The sequence below is a fragment of the Mus musculus genome, chromosome 7 (genome assembly GCF_000001635.26).
Source record: "Mus musculus strain C57BL/6J chromosome 7, GRCm38.p6 C57BL/6J".
NCBI classification, from domain to species: Eukaryota; Metazoa; Chordata; class Mammalia; order Rodentia; family Muridae; genus Mus; species Mus musculus.
In genome coordinates this window covers 82648574-82663186 of record NC_000073.6, presented here as the reverse complement: position 1 = coordinate 82663186, position 14613 = coordinate 82648574, and the positions used below count along the sequence as shown (strand labels likewise).

The 14613-nt window shown below is 40.6% G+C and overlaps 1 protein-coding gene across 7 annotated transcripts in view; it reads right to left on the bottom strand.

Annotated features, from left to right (window-relative positions):
* The window catches only part of Efl1 (elongation factor like GTPase 1), a 129250-nt gene extending 114666 nt beyond the window's left edge, over nucleotides 1-14584 (bottom strand). Inside the window, exons 1-4 of one of the 7 annotated variants that reach the window (XM_030241945.1) lie at nucleotides 14509-14584; nucleotides 13556-13661; nucleotides 11239-11306; nucleotides 5046-5130 (exon numbers count right to left, since the gene is read on the bottom strand). Coding sequence is in view for 2 of the 7 variants with exons in the window: in NM_175317.3 (NP_780526.2) it covers nucleotides 5046-5130; nucleotides 11239-11306; nucleotides 13556-13646 (244 nt within the window). In the remaining 5 variants the exon portion in view is untranslated. The remainder of the gene's footprint in view (nucleotides 1-5045; nucleotides 5131-11238; nucleotides 11307-13555; nucleotides 13662-14508) is intronic. The other 6 variants (XM_030241943.1, XM_030241944.1, NM_175317.3 and 3 more) reach the window with 6 other exon arrangements.
* Nucleotides 14585-14613: the final 29 nt, after the last annotated feature.

The window sequence follows — 14613 nt, the reverse complement described above, 5'->3', positions numbered from 1 at the left end:
TCACCCATAACGTCAGCTCCTCCTTGCTCTGTATTCCTATTCTTTGCAATAAAACAGAGATGCTCCTCGGCGGCAAGGTTCACATCTCGAAATGGCTGCCTCCCTGAAAGCTCAAAAAATAAAACTTTTGTTTTAAAGCTTCTGTCTCTCAAGTGAGTTTTCTTGGCTCCCTTCCTGGACCCAACAGGAGAAGTCACATGTAAGAGAAAATCAGAAGTCAAGTGTCGAAATCCTCTGGGAGCCTCATCAGGAGTTCATAATACTAAAGAAAAGGAGCAACTGAATGGCACGAGTCTTGAAGGAATTTAAAATAGGACAGAACTAGCACTGGATTAAGACTCTGGGTAAGAAGGCAACCCCATGTCCTAATTCAGACATAAGAAACACGAAAGAAACATAAGGAACGAAGTGCGGTCAGAACGAGGAAGAGGGAAGATCATTAGTGATGTTGAGGGTGTGCTGATGTTTGCCTTGGAAAGTCTGCAGAGGAAGTTTTGGTAAAAAAGGAATTGGAGGAGGTTCAGGGAGGTGTTAGAATCACAAAGGAATATGGAAAAGCCACCCGGAGAGGCCAGACCATGTGGCTTACATCTTGGGCAATGACCAAAGACAACAGTGATGTGGGTAACACTGGCCATAACATGTCCAGGAGTAATCCCGGTAAATCTGTGGTGGAAAGAAACGAAGCTTCAGGAAGAATTAGTCGGAGCCTGGTCCAGCTTCCCACAGACTCCCCATCCAAGTGAACAGGCTGGAAATGGAATTATTTGGCCTGCTACTGTATTCTAGAAACTACTGTCCTTAACCTCCAAAGTCCAGTTTGCACATAAGTAAAATAAGGATGACCGTCTCAGGGGTGCCGGGAGGATTAAACAAAGCCATGCATGGGGCGTTCAACCACCAAGTTTTATCTTAAGCCTGGCATCAACCGCATGCTTCACAAAATGGAAAAAAGAAAAAGAAAAAAGAAGCCATTGTCTTAAGAGGGGGAATTAAATCTGATTTTTCAGTCAAAATGCACAAAAAGGGACTCCTTCCCTCCTAGACTAACTGATAGGCAGGAGGAAAGGGGAGCCTGTGGGTCTTGTGTCGATGGAGGTGAGTGGGGTGTCGATTCCCTGTGGTTCAGTCTCTGAAGACAGGAAGAGCCAAAAGACAGAAGCCATCATGGGTGGGAATTCTGAACCTGCTCACCACACTTACCCAGAAAAAACAACCTGCACCTGGGCCTTGTTGCAGAACGCTGCTGGGTCTCCCATCTCTCCAGTCTAAGTCAATCCTGGCACAGATGGCTGCCACTTGGGTGAACCCCAGGTGTCCCATATAATCAAGTTGCTTGCATTTACAAAGAACAACACTTATGCATTAAACTCTACTGCAATTTATTCTGCAGAGAGTTTTAGACGTTATAAAAAATTACCAACTCTTGTAAATGAATATTCTCATACGTAATCAGTCAATGAAGCTGAAATGGTACTGGCCCCTAGTCCATCAGCCCCACCCAGACTGTCTCAGTCAGTGATGTAAACACCAATATCAGCCCAGAACCAATAAAATCATAAGTAACAATGATACCTGACTAATGTTGGAAGCCATGAACTGTGTGTGGAGAAAGTAAGTTATATATTTACTTCATTGTATACACACGGGTACACATAAAATTCTGGCAGATTAAATATAAAAACTGAAAAAAAAGTAAAATTAACAGTGATTTGTATTCCATATTTGTATTTTACCTAATATCCTATAAGAAAACATACTATCTATTATTACAAAAAAAGACAAACTTGTAAATTTATTTAAAATATTTTAAAAGACTGTGTAAGAAATGCAAATGTTTTGCAGTGGCAATATTTCCTCACAGATATTCAAAAGGACTCTAAAATAGAAATGTCAACAATATGCCTTAAAAGGCTACTCAAAGATTAGTCCATGAATTTCAAATTGTTTTAATTTTGAAGATGGATATGATATGAGCATTCTAAAAGATTTCCAGGCACTGTGTCTATGAGGATGTTGAAGAGCAGTGGTTCTCAGCCTGTAGGTCACAACCCTTTTGGGGGTCAAATGATCCTTTCACAGGAGTTGTCTAAGACAACTGGAAAACACAGATGTTTACATTACAATTCCTAGCCATAGCAAAATTTCAGTTATGGAAATAACAACAAAAACAATGTTGTGGTTGGGGTCAGCACAACATGAAGAACTATATTTACAGGTCACTGCATTAGGGAGGTTGGGAACCACTGCTGTAGAGTTTTTGCAAATTCTTGAAATGACAAGATACATCAATAGTATCTTAGTATAAGGGACATGAGTGATGGATAAGAAACAGAATATAATTCCAGTATTTACAACAAGTGCTGGCATAACTATGTACTAGACTTCATTTTCCACAGAATAACTGGACCTCTGGAAGATGCAAGACATGAAATCACTCTGATGGCTTTCAATCATTTCTAGATTGTTCCAAGAATGTTGTAAGCTTGTCCTTTTAAACTCAAATAAGACTTTCTATTTCAATCAAAGGAAAGTATAAAAAACAAAATAAAACAAAAAAAACCAGAACACATTTCATAAAGCGTCAGGCCAATAGAAAGGAACTGGCATTTCATAAAAGTTTCTCAACTAAGAAGGCAATCAAATGGGATGGAAAGGTGATAAAAGCAACCCATGGAGGCTCTTTAAGCACAGCATCTCGTTTCCCTCCACCTAGGTTCTTCTTTAGGCTGTCCCACCTTTATAGCATGAAATACCACTCTGGAGACTCAGTTCTCAACTACAGGGAGGAAATGCATTCAGTTCTGAGAAAATGTCAGTCAGCATTCCTAACCAATGTGGTTGCTTAGGAAAATTAAATTTTGTGTTATTAAATATGGTGAGTCCTGGCTTAAAGTCCCTTCTGGTTATCAGTCAACGCTCACAGAGAAACGTGTTTGATATTTATTGACTCCAATTCTTATCGGTATGACTAGATGCCCAGCCAACTGAAGAAAACCAATCCACAGGTGCAAGCTCTGCAAGGGACTCTCGCACAAAAAGAAAAGCTCAATCACTCTTAAGTCTGTAAATGTTCGGAAACACGAGAAAACAAAGTAGTAAGCAACAGAAAGGAGGTACAGGGACAGTGAGTGTGGGGACAAGGAGTCAGACACAGGTAAGTAGAAGGAGGAGACTGGAAAAGTGGGGCAATCCTATAAACAACATACAGCATAAAAGCATAGGTAAGAAAAAGAGAACCAAACCTAAAGACAAGAGTAGAGTTCCAAAGGGAACATTCAAAAAACTGACCTGATGTGGTCAGTCTGTCTTATATACACAATCAACATGGTGATGCCTGGCTGTAAGCCCTACATTTGGGAGGAAGAGATAGAAAGGAGGAGGATAAAGAGTTCAAGTCTAGCCTCCACTAGACACTGAATTTCCAGCCAGCATGGGTTATGAGACCCTGAAACTAACAAACAAAATGTCACTCAAATGAAAGTCTAACTTTTTAAAAAACATTTTCATTAAAAGTACCTCTAGTTCTGTATGTATACTCAGTAAGCCACCCCACCCTATCCCAAGCCCGAATCTCTGCTTCTCTCCAACCGAAGAAGCACATACGTACCTAGAGCATTTTAATAGCAAGCTTCCCAAAGGCCAGAGTTTAAGAAAGCACGATAGATGACTCAATCCCAGGGTTCTATGAGCCATTTTCTCAGTCGCTACCAGAAGGACAGCAAGGATGGGAAATAGCTGAATTTCATGGTATACAAGTAAATCTGAATAAGGTAGCTCACAGTGGTGAGAGTGAACAGAGACAAGTTGGGGCACAACAACTAAAGCCGACGCTAGAGGGTCTTGAAGTTAAAAGGACAGTGTAAAAATAGAAGGTGACAAAGTATAATCTCCTCGAGTCTATAAAATAGCATGGCAGGATCCCTGGGCCACAGAGTGGGAAAGACCCCTCAAATAAGAGAAATAACATTTAAAAACAAATAGGAGCATTACTTGAAATACTACACACTGTAAATTGGTGTGCTTAAAAGTCCCCAAACTAGTTTGATATAAAAATGGTTTGAGGACAGTAATGTCAATGAAAATGGCCACACACTACCCTGTGCCTGTCTTGGAGCCAGAGATTCTACACTGTGAAGGATGAGCCACAGGCCACTCCATTAGGGAAATAACTCTTTATTATTTTCTTCAAAATATACATCTTGCATAAAGTTTTCTAACAGTACAAAAATAAATATTTTGAAAAGTACAAATTTCATTATAATCCAGTTTCTGGAGACATCTGCTGGGAGGTTTAAAATGTATCTTGCAGAAGCCTTCCTTATTTGCATACATGCACATTCATACTTCACAGAAATGCTTTGCTTTTCTATCTCTTAACATTCCACTGTCTATATAATTATAAACATATGACCTATATAATTATAATTTAATATATTTAAGCATTCAACAGCTATATAATACTCCACAGCATGGATGTAACAATTCATTTAGTTGTTTTCCTCTAACATTTAAGTTTCACTAATACAAAGCTTTTGTGAACATACATCTCATGGCATTTGTTTGACCATTTCTGACCTAGTATTATGTGTTACTATCAGTATGACATCTGCATTTGTGGATAGCAAGATAGTACTGATCAGAGTAACAGGTAATAGTGGTCAGAGCAACCCACAGTTACATAACTAAGACTCCAACTGTCATATGCAGCCCATGGAACAGAGGAAGGATCCAGCCAGGAAATAGAAGGCTAAGGACCAGCCAGAAAGGTCCTAGCTCCTGACTTTCCTTGTGAAGAAATCCACACAATCACCTGCTGGAGTCAGGCAGCTGAAAACTGCCAGTTCTTCTGCCCTCAAGTCAGTCAGAGGTTCCCATCTGCATCCCAGCCTGGACAGCCTGACTCTCACAAGAGACCATCTGGAGAGGCCAGAATGAGATGCATGGAACACAAAGCAAAGAAACCGAGGCATGCGATTAATTCAGAAAGAGAAGGGGCAGGGCACGAAAGATGAGAACAAACAAACAAAACACAGATGGCTTACCTTCTGCATAATGTAGTGAGATGGCGCTGGACTTCATGGTGATCCCTCTGACCTGTTCATCTTCTCTGCTGTCCATATACCTTAACTAGAAAAGCACAACACGTATACCTTTACTTTCCAGTTACTAAAATGCAACATTAAAATGGGCTTAGTTTGATTTCAACGTACAAGCTATCCCGCTCTCAGTTTTTGAAGTTGTAAGATGTCACAAATGCACCCACACACTGCATCCCCAGACTGTTGCTCATTTACACCTCAGCCAGGAAGGATTCAATAGTTCAAGGAACTCCGCAGAGAGCTGGAGTTCTGTTCCTCATAACGCAGTCTTGTTTTCCTCGCCAGAGGTACTTGATGAGATCAAAAGAAACAGGGGGTCTTTTGAGGCATAAGGCCCAACTCTTTTCCAAAGTAACAGATTTTAAATGTGCATGGATTTTTTTTTCCTTTTTAAAAGAATGAGAGAGTAAAAAGTATCTACAATATCAAAACTCAGCAGATGGCTTTCCCAAAGCTTTACTACTTACAGATAAAAGTCCTACTTGGCACTACATCAATATTTCTCCTCATTATAAACTCTTAACTTCATGTAATCTCATGTCTTTCAATCAAAATCCTTGAAAATAACATGCTAATACTGACTGCCATCCTTTCTCATCCCACATGAACTCCTTGGTTTTCAGAAACACTTCCATTCCCACAGCTATTCTGAATAGCAAGCTTTAAGACTTACATAATAGATAATATACAGATGATAGATGGATCAAGTCACATTTTGGTGCTCAATATTAAGTTCCTAAGGCAACCATTTTGATGGATGCACCTCTGAGTCACTCATTATTATAAGATTCTCCTTCCTAAACCTACCACACCTACCACATTTACTGATCCAGTCCACCAGTGATGGAAACATGCAAATTCACTCTTTAAAAACAATGTGAGTGAGCTGGTAAGAACTTTGGATTGGGACTGGAGAGATAGATGGCTCAGTGGTTAAAAGCACTGTCTGGTTCAATTTCTAGCACCTACATGGTGACTCACACCACTCATTAACTCCAGTTCCAGGAGATCTGTGCTGTCTTCTGGCCTCTGCCAGCACTGTGTGTAGATCGTACAAAGACATGCTGACAGGCAAAAACATCCATATACATAAAGTTAAAATAAATTAATTTTAAAAAGATTTTGGGATTGTATCTCTTGCACACTGAATCATTAAATTTACACATCTTCAATGCTACCAGATATTTGCATATTTTTTTTCCTTCAAAGTAGTTGGACTTCAACAGTGAAATACTGCCTCGGTGTCTTCATGATCTAGCTCAGCATTGTCTAAATCAGATGCAGTATTTCACTTTACATATATTCTTTCCCAACGTTTACTGTCCTGACTTAGCTATTTGACATTCTTCTACCACTAGTATCCCATATAAAGCCCATCTTTCTACTGGTTACATTACAGGCTTGTTTTGGATAGGTGTTGTAAATAGTCTCTGATTATTACTTATCAGATAAATGTTTGGTGTTTTTTCCCTAATTAAAAGCATTTCTTTGTTTTGTTTTGTTTTGTTTTGTTTCACTTTATGGCATACCTGGTTTAAAATGTTATTTATTTTAATGGAGTTGAATTAATCAACCTTTATATAGTAGATTTTTACCTTCTCAAGACATCTTCCCTTATGGTTGCAGAAGTAACATCTATTACAATTTTCTGAAAGCTTAAGCCTTTTGTAAAATTTAACAAACACAGGTGGATTTTGTTTGCCATTGAGTACAGGCTGGCCCAGTATTAGTTTCACATAACTAACTAGCTTCTCAAGACCCTTTATTGAAGTCATCTTTTCTCCACAGACCTGAAATGCCAGATCTATAATCAAGCAAGCTCTCACGTATGTATGTGTTTCCAGTTCATCAGCCAATTCCAACCCACCACGTTACAGGCCATTCACAAGCCGTACCATCTTGTAAGACAAAAACCACATCCCACTCTTGGGATTTTAAAATGGCATATGGTATATCCAATTTAATTAGGAAAAAAAAACTAAGAATTTTTCCTAATTTGCTAAATATATAAATCAACTGAAACAACTAACAAGTTTTTAAATATTGAGTCTGCCAAAAACAGGAACACAGCATACCTTTCTTATTTAAGTTTTCTTTAAAATAATTTTTGGTTAATTATATGGTAGATTTATAAATCTTTTGTCTACTTATTGCTGTGAATTTCTTTTCAATGACTTGTATATTCTGAATCATGCTAAATTCTTTACTTATAGTCTAACAGTTTATTAACTAGTTTGGACCTTTTGGATCCCCTGGAACTGGAGTTACAGACGGTTATAAACCACTATGTGGGTGCTGTGACTTGAATCCAAGCCCTTTGCAAGAGCAACAAGCACTCTTAACCACTCAGCCAGCTGAGCAGTGGTGGTGCACGCCTTTAATTCCAGCACTTGGGAGGCAGAGGCAGGCAGATTTCTGAGTTTGAGGCCAGCCTGGTCAACAGAGTGAGTTCCAGGACAGCCAGGTCTACACAGAGAAACCCTGTCTCAAAAAACCAAACAAAAAAACAAAAACAAAAAACAACAACAAGAAAACAACAACAAACTGAGCCAGCTCTCCAGCCACTTAGTTTTTACTTTTCTACAGTCTATTAGTCTGTACTGGCTAGTTTTGTGTCAACTTGACACAAGCTGGAGCTATTACAGAATAAGGAGCTTCAGTTGGGGAAATGCCTCCATGAGATCCATCTGTGGGGCATTTTCTCAATTAGTGATCAAGGGGGAGAGGCCCCTTGTGGGTGGTGCCATCCCTAGGCTGGTAGTCTTGGTTCTATAAGAAAGCAGGCTGAGCAAGCCAGGGGAAGCAAGCCAGTAAGTAACATCCCTCCATGGCTTCTGCATCAGCTCCTGCTCCCTGACCTGCTTGAGTTTCAGTCCTGACTTCCTTGGTGATGAACAGCAACATGGAAGCGTAAGCTAAATAAATCCTTTCCTCCTCAAGTGCTTCTTGGTCATGATGTTTGTGCAGGAACAGAGACCCTGACTAAGACATGGTCAATGGTCATTTCCTTTCCAAACTCACATTGTTTTTTGCCTTATTTTTATAGCTATAATCTCCAAAACATTGTAAGAAGTTAAAATACAAACAGCACAGGGGTACAATAACGAATCTTACATATTTTGAATAGAAAAGTTTTAATATTCGTGATTAATTCAATCTTTATTGTGATTTTGTAAAAAAAAAAAACTAATAAAACGTATAATTATCTTCTAAACCTATTTGAGAAAGGGACATATTACAATATCACAATAGTGTTAAATCTTATTGAATATTCCTATATCTCTGAAATAATTTGTCCTTTAATCCATTCATATAGTCATATTCAATTCAGTTATAAAGAACTATTGTTTTAAATAATACTAATTTACAACAGTTTGCTAGTAAAGACTTTTTTTTAAAAGTTTATTCATTTTATATATATGAGTACACTGTAGCTGTCTTCAGACACACCAGAAGAGGGCATCAGATCCCATTATAGATGGTTGTGAGCCACCATGTGGTTGCTGGGAATTGAACTCAGGACCTCTGGAAGAGCAGTCAGTGCTCTTAACTCCTGAGCCACCTCTCCAGCCTTAGTAAAGACTTTTTAAAGATTTTATTTATATTTACTTTATGTAAGTGTTTTGCCTACATACATGTCTTGTACACCACATGTATAGTATCTACAGAACAGAAGTGTGACCTACCATGTGGATGCTGGGAACAGAACCCAGAACCCAGGTTTTCACAAGAGCATCAAGTACTCTTAAAAACTGAGCTGTATGAGCAACTATTTTATCCCAGGCTGAAGGTTGACATGAAATTCTCCTCTCCTGGTAACCCTGAAAAAGACTTCATCATCTACTCCCAGGACTTGGTGGGCATGCCCTGTGATGTGTTTTGCCTACATACATGTCTTGTACACCACATGTATAGTATCTACAGAACAGAAGTGTGACCTACCATGTGGATGCTGGGAACAGAACCCAGAACCCAGGTTTTCACAAGAGCATCAAGTACTCTTAAAAACTGAGCTGTATGAGCAACTATTTTATCCCAGGCTGAAGGTTGACATGAAATTCTCCTCTCCTGGTAACCCTGAAAAAGACTTCATCATCTACTCCCAGGACTTGGTGGGCATGCCCTGTGATTGTCAGGTATGCCCTGTCTCAGGTAGAACTAAAATTATTTGTTCTTTTGCTACCATCTAGTTAAATTAGAACAGGCGTGCTTAATTAAATATTTAAGCCATCAGGGCTGTTCTGTGAAAAAATTTTCCCAACCAATTCAATTTCTTAAATGATTACAATATTAAGTTTACTGGTATGAAGAAGTTGATCATTATATCCTAGTTCTTACATCTCTACAGCATTTCTTGTTCCTATTCTGATCTATTTCTCATTCTTGATCTATCTTGCTGATATTATCAGTTCTATTCATCTTTAAGCCATTCAGTTAAAAGGTCTATATATGTTCTACTTCATCTATTTCCTAAGTACAGCGAGTCACAGCAAATGGCATTAGCTGGCTAAGCACCAACTATGCCTCAACAATGGAAATTAAGAAGAGAAAAAAGGTTTTAGTCATAGTGATCACAAGTTGTTTACACTGTTAATTTTAATTAGCAAACTTTATAGTTTAAACAATTTATGTCTATAGAAAATTTATTAAGTATAGCAGTTCTCACAAACACCCTCCCAACGGCTTCTCTTATTATTTACATCTTCATTACTGTGTGGTATACTGCATTCTTACAACTGATGAACCAACAGTGATAGTTATTAAAGTCCAGTTCATATTAGGGCGATATTTTAAGTTTAAATTTGTTAGTTGTTATCTTTGGCTTCACTAGTGCTTTCTCTAACACATCTGGTTTCTACCTCCCCTGATTACAGTTTATTTCCTCTTACTTTGGTTACTGTCATTCTGCCTTCTCAAGCTGCGGGAACAGGAGCACTTCATTACTGAGTCCAGCCCGCCAGATGGCCTCAAATTTCCAATCCTATCTTTTAAGTCTCCAGTGTCCACTTTGTTGATTCAATTTTGTTTCTCTATTTTCCCATCTCATTATTCCTGATCAATCTTGTTGATTACATACTAGATCCATTAAAGAAAGAAATATCTCTTTATTTTGTTACTATGAAGAAAATTATTCTAAACTCTTTAAACTTACAGGTAGAACACATACTCTTCCTCCTAAAAGTTATGAGTGTGTGTGTGGGTGTGGGTGTGTGTATGTGGAGGGGAGGGTGTGTGTGTGTGTGTGTGTGTGTGTGTGTGGGTGTGTATGTGGGTGTGTGTGTGTGGGTGTGTGGGTGGGTGTGTGTGGGTGTGGAGGGGTGTGGGGGGGTGAGGGGGGATGTGGGGTGTGTGTGGGTGTGTGTGGGGGGGGGATGGAGGGTGAGGGGGGTGTGGGGTGTGTGGGGGGGGGTGAGGGGGGTGTGGGGTGTGTGTCGGGGGGTGGGTGTGGGGGGGTGAGGGGGGTGTGGGGTGTGTGTGGGGGTGTGGGGTGTGTGTGTGTGTGTGTACGCATGCAAACCTAGCACAGAGGTCAGAGGAGAATTTGTAGGAGTGGTCTGCCTCAGTCTCCCCCACCATGTAGATCCCAAGAATCGAATGCAGGAGGACATAAGGCCCCACAGCAAGCACTTTTCCCTACTAGGCCATCTCACCAGCCCCTAAAGCAGTATCTTCAACATGATCCGCAGGCCTTTCTTTGGTTCTTAGCTTACTGAGGCAATCTTCAAGATCTTAGGTAACTGACACTCTCTGCTGGTCTCTAGGCAAAAGCTCCTCTCAAACAAGTACAACGCGCAGAAACTGGTCTTTACTCTTCCCACTTTCCATCAGTAATGCCTTTTCTGCCTTGCTCTCAGACCAGCAAACACATCCACCCGTGAAGACTTGCGATCATGGAACAGCTGACTTGCCACATGTCACTTCTGCATTTATCCAATATGGGATAAATACAGCTGCAACAGAACGCAATATGGAAGTGAGCTTTTCTCAACATCTATTTTATATTAACTTAATGGGTTGTCAGTCCCTTCTACATGTTTACATCACTAAAGGACAAAGCAAATGGATCATGATGTTATAGAGAGCTAATTAATACTCATGAAAATGCAATAAGCATTTACCAAATCCAACAACATACCTTGCCTGCCAGGCGGCTGGAGATGATTCCATTACTGGATATAAGACAATCAGCAAGAGTAGTTTTTCCTGTTAAACAACAGTAATTACAATACATTTGTTTTAAAGGGGTTAGCATTCAATAATGCTGTATTATCTCCCTGTAGACCTCACCAATCTCACTTGAAAAGTTGTCTGATTAATTTTAAGCTCAGAAATTTTCTTAAGATGGGACAGACTTTACAGAGTAAAACTTAGTAAGACTTGTAACTGATGGGGAAACCACTATGAGATCAAAATACAAACCATCTCTTAAAATGTTTATATTTGTTACTATAATCTAGCTAGCTTTAAGAAATCAATCAAGACTATTATAACTTACCAACCATCCCACACAGACTCTAAAAGCTCAGAAAGCAAAAGTACAGTAATAGTGTTTAGCTCAGAAAGGCATTCTGGGTAAACCATCACCAGGAAACTACAACATGTGGTCTTCTGTCGTATTTACCTGTGTGTGACCCTGGCTGACATTAGCAAATTAAACTGTTGCACTTATTTAATAAGAAAATGTGTTTTCCTGTTGTTGCCTGTGGAGGGCTACACTGCGGTAGCCAATGCAATCCAGTTAAAAACTAAACCTGAAATCTACTGTAAGAAGTCTTTGCATAATCAGGTACACATTTACAGTTCCCTTTATTAGAATACTGCCAGAGTTAACACAATTTCAAGCATCATAAACAGTACTCGTGTTTAAGGAATGATATGGGCATATGCAATTTCCACAGTTGAGTGGGCCTAACAAGTGTTGGATTTTCCCTACAATACAGCTTTTTGTGGTCTGTATGTACATAATCTGTGGAATCTGTATAATAGCATAAACCAGAGACTAATCAATGGGACCTCTGAAGAGCTTAAATAATGAGTTAAAAATCCTAGAAAGTCACTTTCCTGCTGTGCAACAGAGCAGAATTCATTCTAAGCATGGCAAACATACATCCATTACAATGTACCACCAAAAGGGAGACTTTGCATCATTAGGCAAGGCTGAATCCCTTGGTCAACAATGTTTGATGCTTGATATATTACACACTAGTCAATCTGCTATTTAATTCTCAAAGGGGAAAAAAAAAAGAATTAATAAAGAAACAAAGTAAAACCTTTGGCTAGATCTTATATCCTCCAAACATGCACACATGTACCCATGGGCAGGCTAGTCACTTTATTTGTATATAAACTCAGTGTCAGCTGGATCTTCTACAAGTGACCCACCCTCTCTCCTTGTCTTCAGAGCTCATGTTAATGACAAGAGTCACCAAGCCTCTTTCCTGCCTTTTAACCCAGCCAAGCACCTTTCCCAGTCTAATCTCATCTACAATTGGAGGACTTTGCCCTTGCTATATTTTTCCTAATGACTCCCAACACGCTAATAAAACTGTTAATGACCATTTCACTATTATTTCACCACTGGCAGAGATTCTCCTTATCCTCCTTTTACATGGGCTACACACTGACACTCAAACGGAAAGTAATTTGAAAAGACCTCAGAGCTCCGGATGTCTAACCAGAGCTAGAGAGCTTGATCCTGTCTTAGAGTCACACAGGAATGGTGAGGTCTGTGACAGGACCCTGCCTGTGTCTCCCTCGCCTTTAAAATGATACGGAGCTTTGGCTTCAACAGGACTCTAAATGCTGAGCTGCTGCTATGAGAAGAAAGAGTTTCAAATGAAGAGTAGTCTCAGGATAAAGCAGACAGCTGAACCCCACCTTAGACACACGCGCTTCCTTCTGCCTGTCTCCACACCTCCATTTGTACTGCTTGCCCCCCCCTATCACCCACAGCCCCTCAAGGGGCACGTCTAACAATTCTTTTTAACCACTTTGCTACCCAATCCTCCAGGTCTCAAAACTCTCACCCACCCCACCCCCAGCCCATCTCACCACGAAGCCCCGATTCCTCCCTAAAGCTTCTCTGGCTGGACAGGTTGGCCTCATAAATGTCTAGGGCCTGACAAATCTAAAAAAGCACTGCCAACTTAGCAAATGCTCAGTATAGGATGAATTAAATAGAATTTATAGAAGATATATTCTACCAAGACCACAGACATTTTACCATCTCAAGAAACTTTTCCATATTTTAACAAAAATCCAAATTCAAAAGCATTGTATGACATACTGGGCAGACCACCAATCACCCGTTAATCCATTTATTTCAAACGTTCTACAGCATGCTTCTCTGACATGGCACAACACACAACTCCTTAGCAAGCATCACTCTCACCGCTCCAATGAAACAGAGACATTTCCTCTTTGTTAATAAAACCCAATTCTAAAAGCCTTACCGTGGTCAACATGAGCCAGAACACAGATATTCCTAATGTTGGCAGTGTTCTTCTGAAGTCGAATCATCTTATCAACACCACTGAGCACCATGGTTATTTCCTGGGACTAAACATTAAATGCAAATTAAAAATGGTACAAAATCTAGTGGGGGTGGGGGTGGGGGTGGTGTGCACAACAGCGAAAACCAAATGGACAAACTGAGAGGGAGATGCTGATGCTGACAAGTCGCCTCAGATTCCTTAACTGAGAACCCAATGAATGTTTAGCCACATCTATTTCCTTCTGGCCCTGAGGGGATATAGTCCTTTAGGCCCATGTTCCATGGTAAAGTCCACACATCCTGCTGACAGTACTTGTGGGGTGAGCTGGGAGTTTCCGGATCTGCCATGCGATGAATCACGCAGTTGGGAGCCAGGTGCAGAGGCGCCCGGCTAAGTCACACTCACACTCACATACATACATACATACATACATACACACACACACACACACACACACACACACACACACACCAGAGACAGACAGTCAGTCTCTCTCTCTCTCTCTCTCTCTCTCTCACACACACACACACACACACACACACACACACACCCTTCCCTACTTCAGTCCCTCCAAAAGTCTGCCTTTCTGTCAAGCTTGCTGGCTTTTATCAGACATGAGAACTTCGGCCCTGTGACTGCACTGAGTGTCCTTAAAAGTTTTTGGATCACGTGCCTAGGAACACACCAGGTGCACGACACACCTTCTACCCCTCTCTCCAATTAAAAGAAGCAAATCGAGGTCTGCATGCCCTTCCTCCTCTTGGGTTCCTGGAGTCGCTGCCGCTGAGAGTACCGGGTCCCTATAAAGTGCAGCCGCTCGGGACACTCCTCGCCCAGCCCAATCGACATGACCCCCCCGGGTCTCCGTCACCGTCTGGTCGCCGGCGTCCCTAGCAAGTCCCCCCACTCACCAGCTCCACGCCGCACCTCACCCACGCACCTAAGACTCCAGGGGTAGCTCAGACCGGAAGTCGCAGGAGCCTGGGGGCGGGGCCTGTGGGCCTGTGACCTCTGAC